General features: G+C 41.1%; 1 protein-coding gene across 1 annotated transcript in view; it reads right to left on the bottom strand.

The window, feature by feature from the left end:
• The window catches only part of rasa3 (RAS p21 protein activator 3), a 59,042-nt gene extending 42,091 nt beyond the window's left edge, over positions 1-16,951 (bottom strand). The window contains exon 1 of the mRNA XM_054732419.2: positions 16,608-16,951. Within this exon, the coding sequence (XP_054588394.1) occupies positions 16,608-16,662 (55 nt within the window). The 5' untranslated portion in view covers positions 16,663-16,951. The remainder of the gene's footprint in view (positions 1-16,607) is intronic.
• Positions 16,952-17,339: the final 388 nt, after the last annotated feature.

Below are 17,339 nucleotides of genomic sequence, written 5' to 3'. Positions count from 1 at the left end.
AAACGTCAAAGCGTTTATACAGCTGTTGGCTCATTAAGGCGACTCTTAACATCTGTTTAGTACTCTCACAAGGAGCAGGAAGCTAATGAGCACTTTAATTTATCAGCTTTCTCAGTGGGGATTGTGGGGATGAAGAGAGTTAAATAAAGTAAAGAAACCAAATTCAAGTCTGGAAGATCTTTTTTAACAACAACCCGATCCTGTGCCAGAATCTAAAGAAACACAAAACAATCCTGATGCCAATTGCATTAAAGTCCTTTAGGCAAATAAAGTTCAGGATATTCATGATGAGGATAAATGTGGAATGAACAGTTTCATCATCAGAAAAAAACATTGAGCATGAGGGTGGTATGAACATGATTTGGTCTTATGTGTGTTTTATCTTTTTTTATTAAAATAAATAAAATATCATTTTTTAAAGGTGTGGAACACTGCTAGTTTAAGCTAACCTTTAGCATTAGCAACTCCACCACAGAGCAGAAGCAGGCTTGTGTTATTTGTGGAGACAAAACATCCATGTTGCAAATCAGAGGTAGAGTCACGTTGTTGTTATTCAATCTGAGGCAGGATGTCCAAAAATCTGGAAAAATAGACAACTGAAGCACAGCTGTGTGTGTGTGTGTGTGTGTGTGTGTGTGTGTGTGTGTGTGTGTGTGTGTGTGTGTGTGTGTGTGTGTGTGTGTGTGTGTGTGTGTGTGTGTGAGATGTGGGCAACCTTTAGGCCAGAGAAATGGTGCACCAGTAAATTTTAAGAACAGCTTACAAGGCAATCATTCCTACTAGAGACCACTGCAAATGTATTGATTAAATGAGAGTTCTGCTTCTTTAAACTATCCAGTCAGACTGGCAGTAAACAGATAGTCCTTATTTTTCATTTTAATTAATTTTCAGAATGAAAGGCTATAAATATGTCCTTATATGTGTAATTTAAAAAAGGGAAGCTTTAATTTATCAATAAAAATATTTTCAGTTGTAACAACAGGAAACAGTTCAGAAATAACTCCGTTACTGCCCCTGCAGCTGAAAACGGCGGGGAACCGTGGAAAGAGCTGACATTTGACATCAGACAGCCTGCTATGTGAAACACTAAAACATGTAATCTGCACTTAAATTACGGAAGTGATCTGTCCTACTGGTGTATCTGCTCACTGATTCAGTAGTCCCTGAGGACTTTTTAATCACTTGGCCTTTTAAGCTTTTACATACACCAGTAAAATCATTTCTGCCTTGGAAATGACACAAATGAGACACACTAGAGTTTATTTGTCACTAATGCACTTTTGTTTGGGATATTTGTGAGAACTGTGTTACTAGAGCACTGGCTTCGTGTTCTAGAGGGAAAAAGTGAAGTGTATCATCAGTGAGAGTAATCAGAGAGGTGAGTAATCACACTTTGTAACAGCACAGTGTGTAATTTTACTGTTAGGATAAAACCTGTGATTTATCAACACACTGGCTCTCGGCTGACACAATGAAGACACTCAAACATTTCCAGAAATGTCTTTTTTGTGCAATTTATTGATGCGAGTGAAAAGAGCCATCCCTCTTCTTAAAGATATACTGATTAGATGTTATTTTAGTCTGCAGTCAGAGCTACGAACGCGCAGTTGCTAACAGTGTCTCCATGATGCTCCACAGGAGACAAATCCCAGCTGAGACAAGCCGTGCTTTGACAGCCTCTCTGGAGGCTGATTCATGTTGAGAGTGAATCATTACACAACTCTGAACAACATTCATTCACAAATGACACCTGAGCTGTCCCAAATGATACACATCACTGCGTCGACTGGTAGATTGCAGCTGTAGCATTTGAGATGACGCTCCTCTCTCTTTTCTGTCTATCCCTTCACTTCCCCTGTTATTAGAGCACTTTTTCTCCTCCTCTCCTCTGCCTTTCTCTCTCAAAGCTGTTAAGGCAAATTTGGAAAACAAATTGGCCTAAAACATTTTTTTCATGCCTCTTAACAACGTTCTAACATAGTATAGCTATAAATATATTGTCGAGATTAAAGAAAAACAAAAATAATCAATAAAGGAGTTCTCTCACATTTGTCTTGACAACCTCCGTCATTAATATGTTTCAGTGCGAAAGCAACCATTGGATCATAGTATAGCCGATCTCGCTGAACCAACTCATGTCCGCATTTACCTGGGTCCCCCTTTCATTACGCACTCACGTGTTTAGCTGTCATGTTCTGCGTCCTGTGTCCCCCTCATGTGTTCTCCAGCCCACTCCAGGTTTTCCCCTTAGGTGTTCCCTTAGGTTTCTGTGCCCCTTTAGGTCTCCAACCCCTCCAAGTGTCCCTCTAGGATTCCCCTAATGTGTACCTAAGCTTCCTGTGCCCCTTCTTGTCTCCAGCTCCCACCAGGTTTCCCAGGTTCGCTTATTATTTAGTTCTCTGTGTATTTATATTATTTAGCTAGTTTTTCCTTGTAGTTTTCATAGGTTCAGGTTTTCTTTTAGTTTCCTTCCTTGTTCCTTCCCCTCCGGTTTATTAGTTCTCCCTTTCTCCTCAGATCATTAGTTATTTATCTTGTTCTTCTAGTCTTTAGGTTTGGTTATTATTCATAGGTTACCGTAAATCCTCTAATACAGGCCCGGGCCTGTATTTGACTGAAGCTCATCAAGCTCCAGGCCTTTATTGGAAGGAGGGCCAGTACTAGAGGCAGGCCTCTATTTCTATTTGAGCAAAATGAACTAATGGTTCGCTGGAGTTTTTGACAATTAAAATTGCGCCCACATTTTCAAAGTTAAACACATTTCTTTTAACAACGATAGTTTCTGCTTCAGCCCTCTCCCCCCTCCCCCTGCGCAGCAGCAGCAAACTCACTGATGCACCTGCAGCCTCTCAGAGTTCCTGCTGCTCTAAACATTAAAATAATTATTTCATTTTCTGTTCCTCACTTCTGATGACCTTCAGTGCTGTCTGTTTGTTGCAACCACCAGGTACAAAAACTAACTTGTTTTTATTTGACTATTTTTCTGTCCTGTCTGTTTATTATCTTCCTGCATCTCCTCTCAATCCTAAAGAGAAACTACTACCTGGGTTCATATATATTCACCTTATGAGTTACCTTTGAACTGCAGTTCTAAAAGATCTACCGACCGCAAAAACAGCAGAGTGCTCGCTGCTTGGTGGCCGCGTGTTCGGTGCGTCACCGGATGACAAGGTGATGTGCCCTGCTCCACAGCCAAACGCATCAGGCGCAAATAAAAGACAGAAAACATCAAAGGAAATGAACCGACATGAACGATCGCGTGTTAAATGTGGCAGCACCTGATTGTTACTGTGGCCGTGCTCAGGAGGCAGATCTACCGACCGCAAAAACAGCGGAGTGCTCCGAGCTTGGCGGGTGCATCAGTGATCGGTGCGTCACTGGAGGACAAGCTGATGTGCCCCGCTCCACAGCATGCAGCGAAACACATCAGGCACAAATAAAAGACAGAAATCTTTAAAGGAAATGAACCGACATGAACGATCGCGTGTTAAATGTGGCGACACCTGATTGTTACTGTGGCCGTGCTCAGGAGGCAGATCTACCGCAAAAACAGCGGAGTGCTCCCTGCTTGGCGGGCGCATCAGTGATCGGTGCGTCACCGGAGGACAAGCTGATGTGCCCCGCTCCACAGCGTGCAGCGAAACACATCAGGCGCAAATAAAAGACAGAAATCTTTAAAGGAAATGAACCGACATGAACGATCGCGTGTCAGTACCGACGCTCTGGCACAGCCTCCACATGGTTAAAGTTACCCTCGCGGTCTATCACTGGCAAATCAAAAGTGAGACGATGACACAACCGCCCCACGTACTTGCTTGTTACCACATTCCACCCGGCCACAATAAGAGACCGGCCTTTATTCACCTCCGCCGACTCCAACACCGGCCTAAATTGGAGACCCGGCCTTTAATTGAATACCGGCATGTATTAGAGGATTTACGGTATGTTTTATTTCCCCTCCTCAGCTTAGATTCCTCTCCCTAATTAGTAAATTGATTTCACCAGGTTTCCTTGGTTTCTCTCTCCCCACGCACCCGCAGCTCATCTCCCAATCATCCTCCCTGCGTATAAAACCCTGTCTGCGTCTCAATGTGTTGTCCCCCCCCCCCCCCGGCTCTAGGTTTTTGGCTTCGTGCCCTACTAGGTCTTTAGGATTTTTTGGGGCTTAGTGCCTCTTTAGGTTATTTATTTTTTCATTCTAAATAAAGAACGATTACTCTTACATCCTCTCCTGCCTCGTGTGTTTCTGGGTGTCTGCACATTGGGTCCAACTCCTCCAGCGCTCATCATGACATTAGCAACAGAACACCACTGGTGTGAGAGGTTCTCTGCTCCAAAAAGAAAAACACCATTTAAAGTCACAGGCAACAAAAGTGTAGACGTTTAGACTTAGAGAATGGCGACTGATGTTTAGCGCTCTCTCGTTTCCTCCGTCCCTTTGTAGAAAGCCGAATTTAGAACAGGCACAGGACTACAGATGAAAACTAGCCGATGGCTAATTCTGGCATGTTTCAGCATGTCTGATGTTAACATGCGCTGTCCTGATTAATAAATAAATAATTGGCTGATTGATACCCGAGGGAAGGGGTGAGTGTTCTGTGACCGTGTTTGTGTCCAAACCCTAACTTGTTCTGTAGATCTGCTATAACAGCTTTTAACTATTCTTCCAAATTTATTTTATCCCATAATCAACCCTTGTTTGCTCCTCATCCCCAAATTCCCTGCAACCTCTGTTTTTTCCTTTGTTGCTCACTCATTAATGATCTATGAGGTATTGGATTACACCTTTTGGGTCACCCAGAGCATCATGGGATTACCACAGCTGTGAGTTGTTAATGACTCAATTTAAAAAATCTCGAACCACAGCAACTAGCAGAAAACAAGTAAATGAGTGAGCAATGAACACCGTTTTTCAAAGCATCCATATGCGTAAACTATTATGGTATATTTGAACTTCTAAAACATTTTTTACAGCAAACATACTTACATTTTCTGCATGACCTGAAATTCTACTTTTTAGTTTTTCATTTTTCAGTTGATGTCTGTCCAGTTCTTATTTTATCAAAGTAAAAACCAGCTTAGTTTGATATCAGAGGAAATTACTGAGATTATTAAGCATTTATTTTGTATTATAAAGAAGGAAAAAGTTGTGTCAAATACATTTGGAAGAATTAGGAAGGACAAGTACATGATAACTGTAGCGCAAACTAGGTTTTAATTTGGTTATTGTGCAAATAGCGATCTAACTTTCTGTTTAGTATAAAAATAACTACCGTAGTAGGGGTGTAATGGTATGCTAAAATCATATTCGTTTCAGTTCAGTATTTTGAAGCGCTTGGTTCGATTAATTTTCGGTATATTATTATTATTATATTTATATGGAGGGAGGGGCGAGGCGAAGCGACGCTCCGTTCAGTGTCTCTACAGGCTCCACAGTAGCAGCGACTGCCAGCTGGTTTGATCCGCTCTGAAAGGCATTGATCAGAATTTGCAGATCACATTTTTTAAATGGAGATCGGGAGTGTGCAGCCATCATGCGTCATTCAATACAGCATCCATGCGTAAATTTGCCTAGATACTTTTATCTGCTGCACTTAAATCACGCAAATAAAAATTCATTATTTAATGGAAAAAAATTAACTGAAACGGTACGCAAGTGGACCGACCCGAACAGGCCGAACCGAAACGGTTCAACACTCCCCCGTGAACCGTTACACCCCTAATAACTACGGATGTGTATTGATGAAATTCTGGGGATGCGATACGTATCACGACACAGGGGAGATGAAACGATATATCACAATATATTGCGATACATTCAGCCAGATCATATTAGCGACTTTTTTAGACTGAAATTATTGTAGGAAAATTCAATAAACAGTCCAAACTGATTTGTAACATGTTTAACACGAGGTATCTGAATCATAATAAAGGGATTTACATTTCAATGGAGGAAACAAAACCCACTGCACACCGCATAATGACAAAAACCCTTCCAGACAAGAACACCACATTTAAAAAACAACACCAAACAAAAGAAAAACAAGGAAATACCCACATCAACTTGATTGGTAGTGAAAACATCTACACTGACGAGTCAGAATACAAAGAAAGAAGATTGGTTATAACTAGTTTTACATATTTCACAGCTTCTCCTACAGCAAAGGTCAAACTAAGCTTCATGAAGCTTTTTTAGCCAATTATTGTGAAAACCATTTATGTATTTCAGAATTGAATTTTCACTAACTACCTGCTGATCAAAAACTTTAAGGCATGAAAAATAGTAAAGAAGTGGATTCCAAATATTTATAAGGACTTATGATATAACTTGTAGAAGTATCCAAACATCACCAAAAAACAAACACAAGGAAAACAGCTCCTGCTTGAATTACTTTTCTGCTTTTCTTATTATTTCTGGGGATCACCTCAAAATGTCTAGACAATTGTTGCAGCCAAAGACACCAATATTTACTAAACACACTGCCTCTGACCTCTTGTAAGCGGTGAATGAGCAAAACTTCAGAAAAAAAAACATAATTTTTTTGGTTAGAGTTGGGGTTTATCTGTCCCATGCACAATCTCTCTATATTCCCGTGCCCTTTTTTAATACAGTATGTTGTGCTAAAACTGGAACTTGTGCACATCTGTCTGAAATCATTAGAATTGTCAGGAATCAAAACAAAAACAACTATATGTGAGTTGATGTCGGCACCATAGCGTGTGGTTGAAACATTCTTTATTTATGCGTGTGTAAGAGTTTGTTGTGCATGTCTAAGGATAAGTAAGAACATTGCCATTCACCACGTTAAAGATTCTATTCTAAAGCCAAGGTCAGTAATCCTCTGGCAAATCTGTCTTTCATCATGCGTTTACCGTCTATTTTCCTGCATATCTAATGTGTTGCTTTCATTTTCTATTTTAAAATTAACTAACATGATTTTGTTTTCCTGCATTTCTCAACACTTCCCTTTTTCACCCTCAAGACTGTACGCAAGAAGCAATTTTAAGCCAAAACAGGAACAGCAACCTTTTCTTCTTTGTCAGCCATCGTGGCAGCTGTCCTCTGACAATATCTCACCACGGTCTCTGAGCAAAACAGGCCAGGACACATAATTAGCGTGACTGCGTGAGCACGCACACAACACGAGGGCCTTGAGCTGAACTGAGGAGAAGCAACAATGACAGAGGAGGCAAACGGACATAGCTTTCTCCCCTTGTCAACTCTTCGGATGAAAGTGAAGAAAAAGTGTCGAGAAAGAAGGAAACAAAAAGTGACTGAATGAATGTCATGAAGGCAGAGAATGTGCAGTTTTGTTCCTCTTCCTTCCCCGTTGACATGTGTACATTCATGTGTACAGCTACAGATCCGCTGCTTGACTTGTTCTGATCTTGTCGGACATGAACACATTCAGGGATATTCAGGCGCGAATGCTTTCCGAGGCTGTGTGCAGCAACTAGTCAGGCCGGGGTAAGACAGGCTCTAAAAGAAGAAGAGGAAGGGGGTAGGGGTTGTCACTGAGAAAAATACAAGCAGTGTACTCAATCAAGTGTGAGAGAAAAGGAAGACTGTGGAGAAAAAAAAAAGAAAAGAAAAAAGTCAGCCAGATAGAGAGCAGTTAGCTTTGGAGCTACCACAGGAAATGAGATGAGGGGAAAGGAATTTCAGCTGGATCCAAGAAGTTTAAAAGCAGTGAACAACGCTGAGAGTGAGTGAGTGAGAGCGAAGGATGGAGAGAGACGCCATGAGAATAAAAAGGAGGAGTGAAACTCCTTTATATAGTCCCACTGGTAGTGATCATGCCTTTGATGTTTGCAGGTAGAAACTCACAACAAGACCAGAAGCCAAACTGGAAGTCATTACTGTCATTGTGAATATGACTAAACAAAACAACACCCACCATCTCTCCTCTCTAACACACACACACACACACACACACACACACACACACACACACACACACACACACACACACACACACACACACACACACACACACACACACACACACAGGTTTTCCATGTGGTTATTCACAACATAGGCGTCAACCCTACCCTAATGATTCCTTCACCGTTAAAATAAGGGCTGCAGATGGTTCAGGGGTTTATATCTAACTCGTGTTTTTAGTGATCATAGAGAAAAATGGCAGAAAACATTAACTCTGATTCCCTATAAGTTTGGGGCATATGATATACAAATTAAACAACAGTAAATGCAATTATAATTAATTAATTAATTAATTAATTAACTAACTAACTTATAATTTGGTTAAATAAAGTAGGTTGATATAGTGTGATGCTTTATTTTTTAAAAAGGAAAATAAAAGCATGCAAAGGTGAAATGAGTTTAACGATGCATCATAAGCAACGATCCAATCTGAGCGTGCATCAGGAAACCTAGCTCAGAGATTTATCAACACAATCAATGATGCCAAAACAAAGCCACATCCTGTCCTAGAACGGCCTTGTTCACCATTTTGAATCAAAGCTCACACTGACGTCTGCACCCTCAAACAGTGGGCCACATCTCCACTCCACCCTCACAATCGTTTTGCAGATGATGTGGTTCTGTTTGTCTCAAAGAGTCACCCTCAAGTGGATTAATTTCTCTAATTCTGAAGCCACGTATCTCAGGGACTTTGTCCGCAAGTCATAAATGCACTGTACTGGTCCTTAGTGATGAAGTGATGAAGAAGGATCTGAGCCAGGCAAATGGTCTCAAATTCTTTGGTCCATCTGTGTATCAGTGTTCAACGATGACCAAGAGATTTGGATGATGACTGAAAATATAAGATCACAGACACAAGCAGCTAAAAGGTGTTTCCTAAGAAAAACAAAGGTCTTAGAGATAGAGGTCAGATAAAAGCATTTGGACATCCAAGATGGATTAGACGTAGAGCTGCTCCACATCAAAACAAGCTTGCTAGGTGGTTAAGGATCAGGATGCCCCTTAGTTGCCTCCTTTTTGGGTATTTTTGGGCACATCCTGCTAAAAAAGATCTCCCTAACCGGGCCAAAATTTACGGATCAGGGCCTAGCCTTGTCCACAGGGAAACATAATTTTCCCAAAAGGATCTTTCATTTTGTTGCTTTTTAAAACATCCTTCTAATGAAATAGTTTCTAGAAATATCTTCATCTGCTCCTGAAGTGAAAGTGAAACTTAGACAGCAGCTTAGGCTGCCTGACGACGGCACTGTGAATTTAGTGAAAGAATTACAGCAAGACTTTTGCAAACAGTGGCTTGTGGACTAGAAAGTTGCAGGGATACTAAAAAAAAAGACCCTTGATCTAAGATCTATTTCATCTGCTGCATAAACTCCAGCATGATATTAAAAAATATTGTTACATTTGACAAATATAGACTCAAGGGTTTGGTTAGATGGTGCTTTGAGATCACCCTTTTCATGCAAATTAGCATTTTGGCTGTTCACATGAAAATGCAACAGCAGTGTTTCAAATTTTTTAATTTCTGGAACCTATTGTCAAAACCAAATTGATTGGGAGTTGCTGAAATGCAGTTTTCATGTAGATGCAAGGCTAAAATAATTTAGAAAATTAAGCATTCATAAAAAAAAACTATGTTTTCCTGCCTAAAAATGTCTCAATGATCAAATAGAGATTTTATTCATGCAAATAAAAGACCTCTCAGCTGAGGAATGAAAACTTATATTTGTTATCTAACATCCGTTTCTGTGTATCAGCTGTTCTGAGCAGCCGCTTCAGCTGCAGGCTGTAGCAACCTAACATGTACATGCATTACTACTTGTCACCAGCTGTCCGCCCTGACGAAGATAAACTGTTTAATCAGCAGAGCTTTTCTATTCCAGAGCGTTCACACAACCCCAGCAGTTGTCAGAGCAACGTTTGGAGGATGGAAAAAAGGAAGGGGGGTTCCGGTTAAAGAATATGCACCATCATCTCTGTGATGATCCAGCATACAGTTACTGATCAATCACACTCTTTGTCTCTGAGCAGCAAAGAGCTAATGTTCACACAAGTCTGTCTCGGTGTAAAACTTGAACAAACCCAAAACACACCAACTCACACACATCATTTATGGGTAACAACAACGCTGCAGTATGTTCTAGCCTGGCAAGCCAGACTAAATTAATATATTGTTTAACAGACTTTGCAAAGCAAGAATTTGGTCTAGTTCACTAGGCTAGTGGTGTTCAGCAGCCTGTGTTTAACCACCGCGGTGTCGTGGGTGTGTGTATTTATCAGACGAGGTTTCTCAGGAGTCGGGACACAGTTTAACTTCAATGCTGCCTCGAGACTTTTTATCCATTTACATAATTCTCAGAATGGAGAATTTGACCCATGAAAGAAAAAACAATTAAAGGTGTGTCAACAAAAGGGCAATTCTCTTGTTTCTCCCTGCTTTGTCAGAGACAAGCTTGGCAACCAGAACGGTGAGATGATGCAATTTCTTTTGCAAGTTGCTGACAACGCTGTTGTTACCTGAGGAGGGAAAAACTTCATTTAATAGTTGTGTGTGACCATTTAAGGGTACACTGGAGTTACGGCTTATCCTTTCAGCACTTCCTTACAGTCGAGCTTTTACCTCTCTGATGTACATGAGATGAATGTTTTCCTTCTTATGTCATCATTAGCAGGTAGAGGTCATCCTACACGACTTCTCCCACAGGGCGCCTGAAGGACGTGCTGAAGGAGCGGCGCTGTGGGCGAGCTCTCCAGGCCTTTATTTACCCCTGCTGACCCTGCATGCTGGGCCTATAGGGTGATACTTCCCACTATTCCTGGTAGCGCACGCTCTTGGAGGACACATTACTGAGACGAGAAGGGCCGCTGCACCCAACCTGGACTACAGTCAACACATATGTTTACAAGAAAACCTCCAGGACAACTCGCCTTCTAGGACAAAATGGGGGAATTAAACAACCAAGGTTCCGTATGAGGTCTAAACTTTATATCTAGAGAAAAGTGGGAGCCTGTTTCTGACCCCCCCCTCTTAAACAACCCCAAACCGCCACCACCACATGTCTCTGTTCAATCTGGACAAGAGGAAATATGGGAACCTCTCTTGGCCAGCTGTCAGGAGGAGGATGAGGGCCTCCACTACTTCAGCTAGATTTTTCCCTTCCAGAACGAGCTGCCTGGATCCAACCACTTACTCCTGCTTCCTGAATCTCTTGCACCTCAGACCACCCACACAATGTGCAATCTAGTTTTCCTGTTACTCTACATGGTGTTGGGTTGGCACTGTAGATCCTCAGGTTGAGCAGTTTATCAGGAGTTTGGATAACAACCTAATCAGTTTTCTCCCACAAAAATCCCTAAAATCTGGAACTGACTGAACTCTGAAGGATCTAAACTTCTAAAATGAGATTCATCTGAAAAGATTTAACTGAAAACCAACTATAGCTGCTAAATGCAAACAGTCGCACGAAAAACATTTGTATGTTGCCAACATTTATTCATTCATTCAGGAAGGTGTTTGCAACAGATGACAATATTTATGTCAGGACATCAAATTGCAGTGAATGAAGAAGACTTTGTGTTTTCTATGTTTTGGTTGCTGCTCAGATGATTGTAGGCTGACAGAGTTGGCTCGAGCAGCAATACCACAGCGGGCAACTGCTAATTCACTTCATTGGGTTATAAAAGGGAATGTGGATCTATTTCAAAGTTGGAGGCAAAATATTTTCAGTTTTAATGTCACAAATATAAGTGGCTTGGTAATAAACACATCTATAGCCTAAGAAGCAAAAGAATAAATATTCTTACATTTTCTATCTGTTAAAGGGGCCATATCATGGAAAATCCACTTTTTGAGCTTTTTACTGTGTGATATTGTTATTTCCTCATGAAAAGAACTCCCAACCTGGTTTTTGGCTGCATTTATACATTTTCATGAGCCAGCTATAAATTTAGAGTTTTACTTAAAAAATTGTGAAAATGCCTGAATGAAAACTACTCACGTCATCAGGCATTTCTCCTCTCCCTGAAGTTGGTGGTGAAACCTGAATATTTTGTATATATTCTGACAAAATATTTTTGCATCGGGGACAAAACAACACTGTAAAAGCCATGCATCATATCTACAAAGACGCATGTAATGGCCAGCACAGGATTAGTAGTTAGGCGACAGTCGTTTTGTAACAGACTTGGTAGTCCAGTGGTTAGAGTGTCAGGCTGGCAAGTAGCTTTTTTTTTTAGGTGGGGTGCATTTCTGCCATCTGTTTTCAGATGTGCCTAACCACTAGGGGATGCAAAATAACCACCTTATGCGTCACACAACTTGAACCCAACGGGCCAGTACCAAGTCCATGAGCACTTCCAGCAACAGAGTTGTTCCAAAAACATGCTTAATATTCACCAATATATGCAAACTGCACACATACTTAACAGAAAGAGGATCATCTAAACAAGAGAATTCACGTTTTCTGCCTCAACAACACCTAATGACAATTAGCCGCCAAATGAAAGGGCAGAAAAATAAGCTAAATACACATATCGAGAAAAACACACAGTGGTGACAATGCAAAATGATCCTATCCACAGAAGCAGTCGTCTAAATTAAAGCCCAGACTCTCCTCTTTACAACATTATAAGTAACATTACTCTACCTGCAAAACTAACAGAGCAGCGCGTCAGCAAAACAAAGTTAATTTCACAAAGTCAAAAGTGTAAATTCAGTCTTACCTTTGCTGGTGGTCATAATAATCCATTTTATAATAAAAAATATTCACTTGGTTCATGTAATCCTATGCTAAAACATCACACTGAGCTGATTCTTTACTGTGCTGTTTTAACCTGCTGGAGAGTGTTTACATAGCTCTGATGCCACATTTCTTCATTTTCCAGTTCTCCATAAGTAAAAAAAAAAAAAAAAACTCCACAAGGTGTACTCAGCTGGTGCCCATGATAATATTTTATCACATATTGTACCAACCTTTGCTCTCAGATATTTAAAATAGCATGATATGATATGGCTGATATGTATAAATGACTTTTTCTTTACTTAATTTATAGTAAATGGCCTGATTTTAGTTTAGCACCATTTATAGATGAAGTTATTCCTCTGCCGTTTTGTGCATCCTTAAAATGAGTCTTATTAGATATTTTAACTGCGTTCTTGTGCATGAAACTAGGGATGTAAGTATTGGTACACTAAACTATCACAATATTTTGTGTTATGATGCTGAATCCATATTTAAAAACAATGCATTTTCAACTTTTATTGAGAACTTACAAGCAAATATTTACTTATTTCTTTTGTGTAGTGCAATTCAACGTTCGGCTGCTAGGCGGCAACAGTTTTCACCACCTTTACTCTGATGGAACAGCAAGCAATAAAACCTAGTTTATACTTTTCCGTCAGTAAGTTTGCACTCACACGCACACGCATTGACGGAGACGACAATACGTGTGAGTTCGTCGCCGTGTCAGTGTTGTAAATCAATTCTCCACCAGGACATCAGAGGGCATAGCATTTCCTGGAGTATTCTGCCATCAATGCAGTCACATCTCTTGTGTGTATGTATTTCAGAGACTTTTTTCCATGGAAAAATTTGTCCTCTTCTTCTCCATGCAGTCACCACCTCTAAATTCACATTTCCCGTAATTTCCTGACACGAATAAAATTTTTGATGCGTATCTTTGTACTGGTTCAGTCACGGGTGTATTAACGTTTATATGGAGACATTGTTCAATCTGCTGTGTCTGTCGCTAGATATCTTTGGTTCTCATGTAATTTTTTGAGGCGGAATGGCGGTGTTGTTGTCAAAGTTAAGGAAGTGGCATCCTGACCAATCACAGGCTTTACGGTCTCTGTCGCTTTTGATGGACAATTAGAAAAGTGCGCTCTACTCCATCCGTCCTTACGAGTCTGCTGAAGAGCCCTCGCTACGACAAATAATGGTGTTGATTTTTCCCTTTCTGACACAGAGAAGTACAAACTAACCTTAACACTGGATGTGTCTTGGAAGTGTCCTACTAGTTTCATCTGGCTTTTGGTATCTCAATATATCATTTGTCTCCCCGTATTGTGATTTATATCACCATCGAACACAAGCAATAAAATAATTAACTGTAATTCGTCTGAAACATTTGGTACTTAAATCTACTGTCTTGTAGATGGTTGAGTTAAAGATTTTTATTTCTCCTACAATCTTCTTGGAGGGATGCTCTAATGTGTACTGTGATGTTTGACGAATGTTTCAGAGTTTGTCAGATGATGTTTGCTGCAGCAGTGGAGGGGCCAAAAGCACATATGTTGTTGTTAATTAGTCCTGACTCCAGCTGACCCACTGAGAATTCCCGTCTCTCCGATCACGGAGTCGCTGACAGATGAAGCACAGTCTGCTCCTGAATGAGAGACACCACCTCTGTCCCCTGATCTGCATCCCACTACATCTGCTTTGTATTAGCTTGTTGCCATGCAGGGAAAAACACAGTTCTTTTGTAGTCTGTTCCAGCCAATCAGGAAGTGAATCGGGGGTAGTTTCCTATTTCCTGAGTTCCCCAGACGGGTCGAACCCGGGGCCCGGTAGCTCTGTTCAATTTCCGACATTCATTTGTTCCTCCAGGAAACTGAAAGGAGTCATCACCTGGAAGGCAAAACAATAAGCCCTCTTTCTTTTTCTTGTCCCTGGATGTGCAACAGATTTTCAGTTCCGAGTGTTCAGCCAGCCACAGCTTTATGCCAAAGGATGAGGCTAATGAAAACAATGTGATGCAATCGTTTCGTAGACATTGCTGGGAGCAGAGCGCCGTGGGGATCCGACCAACAGTGGTTATGACTGCTGCTTGGTAACAGCAAAGTATAAACTCTACTGTCATCACTGAAATTTACAAAACAAGGTGAATGAGGTTGTGGAAGTGACAAAAATGTCTTGTGAACATCAGCTGTCATAACAGACTTAGAGAACATTGGGACATTTCTGTAAATGTGTAGATCTGTGTTTTTTTGTTTTCTTTATATTATTAAGAAGTGCTGGAATTTTATTCAAGTTTGTTGTGAAATCAATGATCCAAGAGAGATACTAAAAACTAGAAAGTTGAAATTTTAAGTTTTTTACCACTTTTTCCTAGGTATAACATTTAAGAGCTTATAACGGCTGTATTGGACTTTTTCCTGAAGGTTGTTACACTGCTCAGGGACAAAGGGACCTAGTGCCATAACCCAGAAGTCAATTAACCCAACATGCTCGTACAAAAGGAACATACAGACGTCACATTATAAAGACAAAGACTTGAACCTGCATCCATCTTACTGCAAGGCAGCAGCCCTAACCTCCACATCACCATTCAGCCTGACTTAGCCTCTATTCAGAGAGGATGTTGACTATTTTCTGTCAATCAAACCATTGTAGTAGATACCCTTGTTACGTCATCAAATAATCCTCAATAGCTGTAATCCTTTTGTTATGATTCAACAACATCAGATGAAATATTCTACAATCCTTCCTCGCTCTGAAGCAGATTTGATCACTAGGATGTCTAGGCTGGCAACGAAGGCCCCAAGTCCATCAGGTTTCATTCAAAAAGATGAGAGAAAGAAGAATCTGCAGCCTGACTGAACATTCATTCACAAAAACCAGAAAACTCCCCAGAGCTTTCAGTTTTCCAACCATCCCTAAAGCATGTTATCCTCAATGAAGCAGGATTACTTCATAAACTCTCAGAGAGGCTGCTTGCTTCCTGGAGACTCTGCAGAGATTAACTTTAAAATATCAAAATATCAGCCCTGATAGAAAAAGAGGAAGTGATACTGTCCAATGCTGGTTTGCGTTGCCTCAAACAAGAGTGAGTGTTTGTTGTCTGTTTCCTTTCTTTTCTTTGTACAGCTCATCCCTTCTTCGCGTGTTTGGAGTCAAAACTGGACAGGATGAACTGGTTGTCAGATGCCAGCATGAGATAATATTACAGCAAACAGGAAATTATCGTCTGCTTTCAAAGGGCTGGTGTTCAAAAGATAAATATTTCAAATAAATCATCTGCACTTGACTAAACTTTATTTCAGGAACAGTCAGCTGAATTTAAAGAACAAGCTTAATAACAACCATGTAATTATATATATATATATGTAAACACTAACTAAACAATCACACTGAACTCAATCCCTCCATTGCTCCATTCACAGGATTTGCATGCCTCTTACAAACCAGGGGTGCCCACTGGAAACCAGCTACTTCTAAAAATAGACATCTGGGTTAACAATCAATGTGCACAGCCATGCATATTAAAGGAAGGAGTGCAGGCTGAAGGAGGGATGTGTGAATGACTGTAATAACGGTGTATGTGATCAGAAATGTACATCTGGATCTGTGCAGCTGTGAAGCCTTTTATGACTCACACACAAACACCGGTTCAAGTTTAACACACATGATCTGAATCCAAATGCCAGCTGCCACGTTCCCACGTTCTCCCACACGTCTGAATCTTTCTTTATTCAGTTTTTCCTGTTTCTGGTCCTAATCCGTGCGGAGAGAGAAGCGTGTGATCAGAATGACCAAAAGAGACAAAACAACACAGATCTGAGATCTGTCTTCTAGCCCCCACAGCCTGTCTACTCCCCCTGTAAATTTGGAGCCATCCATTCGGGCGCTCGGACAGGCTGGGGGTAGGGATTTCTTTTCCTCACCTATTTTTATTTTAACGCTCTGAAACACCCGAAGACCTTCTTCTTCTACCGCCATGGTGTCTCCGTGGCTCTTTCTCCCCTGTCGGTGGCTAAATAAAGGCAGTCCTCCACGGTGCTCGGCTCCGGCCTCTCCAGCGCACGGATATTCCAGGGGGGGCTGTACATCTATGTCCTCCGGACAGCGATCATTCTCCGGTGCAACCACTGCTGCGGCTGCTGGCTGCTTCCAATAGTGAACCGATTCTGCTTCGGTCTCGAAGCGGCAGCTGCAGGGACTGGGACAGGCGTGGCTTCGCACGACCCCGCCCACATGGAGGGTAATTCGTGCCGAACAGTGGGCGGGGCAGAGTACAGGAAGAAGATGAGTGTGTCACATTTATTTCTGTTTTTGATCTTCAAACACACTGAGAAGGACATTTTCCAAGGCTCATCAACTTGATGATTTTGGCCATAATTTTTAAAAGTTTGGACATCCCTGCTTTCTGCAGATGATGTGGTCCTGTTGGCTTCTTAAGTTAGTGATCTCCAGATTTCTTGTTTACGAGTGAGGGAAAGATGGAGCATGAGATCAATAGGTTCTGCATCTAGGTGTCGAGGTGAAGAGAGAGCTGAGCTGGAAGGCAAAGCTTTCGATTTATCATTTGATCAACGTTCCAGCCCTCATCTATGGTCACAAGCATTGTGTAGCAACCAAAAAAAAAAAAAAAAAAGATTGCGATACAAGTGGCTGAA

Source organism: Nothobranchius furzeri, chromosome 9 (assembly GCF_043380555.1).
Source record: "Nothobranchius furzeri strain GRZ-AD chromosome 9, NfurGRZ-RIMD1, whole genome shotgun sequence".
In the NCBI taxonomy this organism is placed as follows: Eukaryota; Metazoa; Chordata; class Actinopteri; order Cyprinodontiformes; family Nothobranchiidae; genus Nothobranchius; species Nothobranchius furzeri.
Note: the sequence above shows the minus strand (reverse complement) of the source record. Positions and strands in the feature narration are given on the sequence as shown.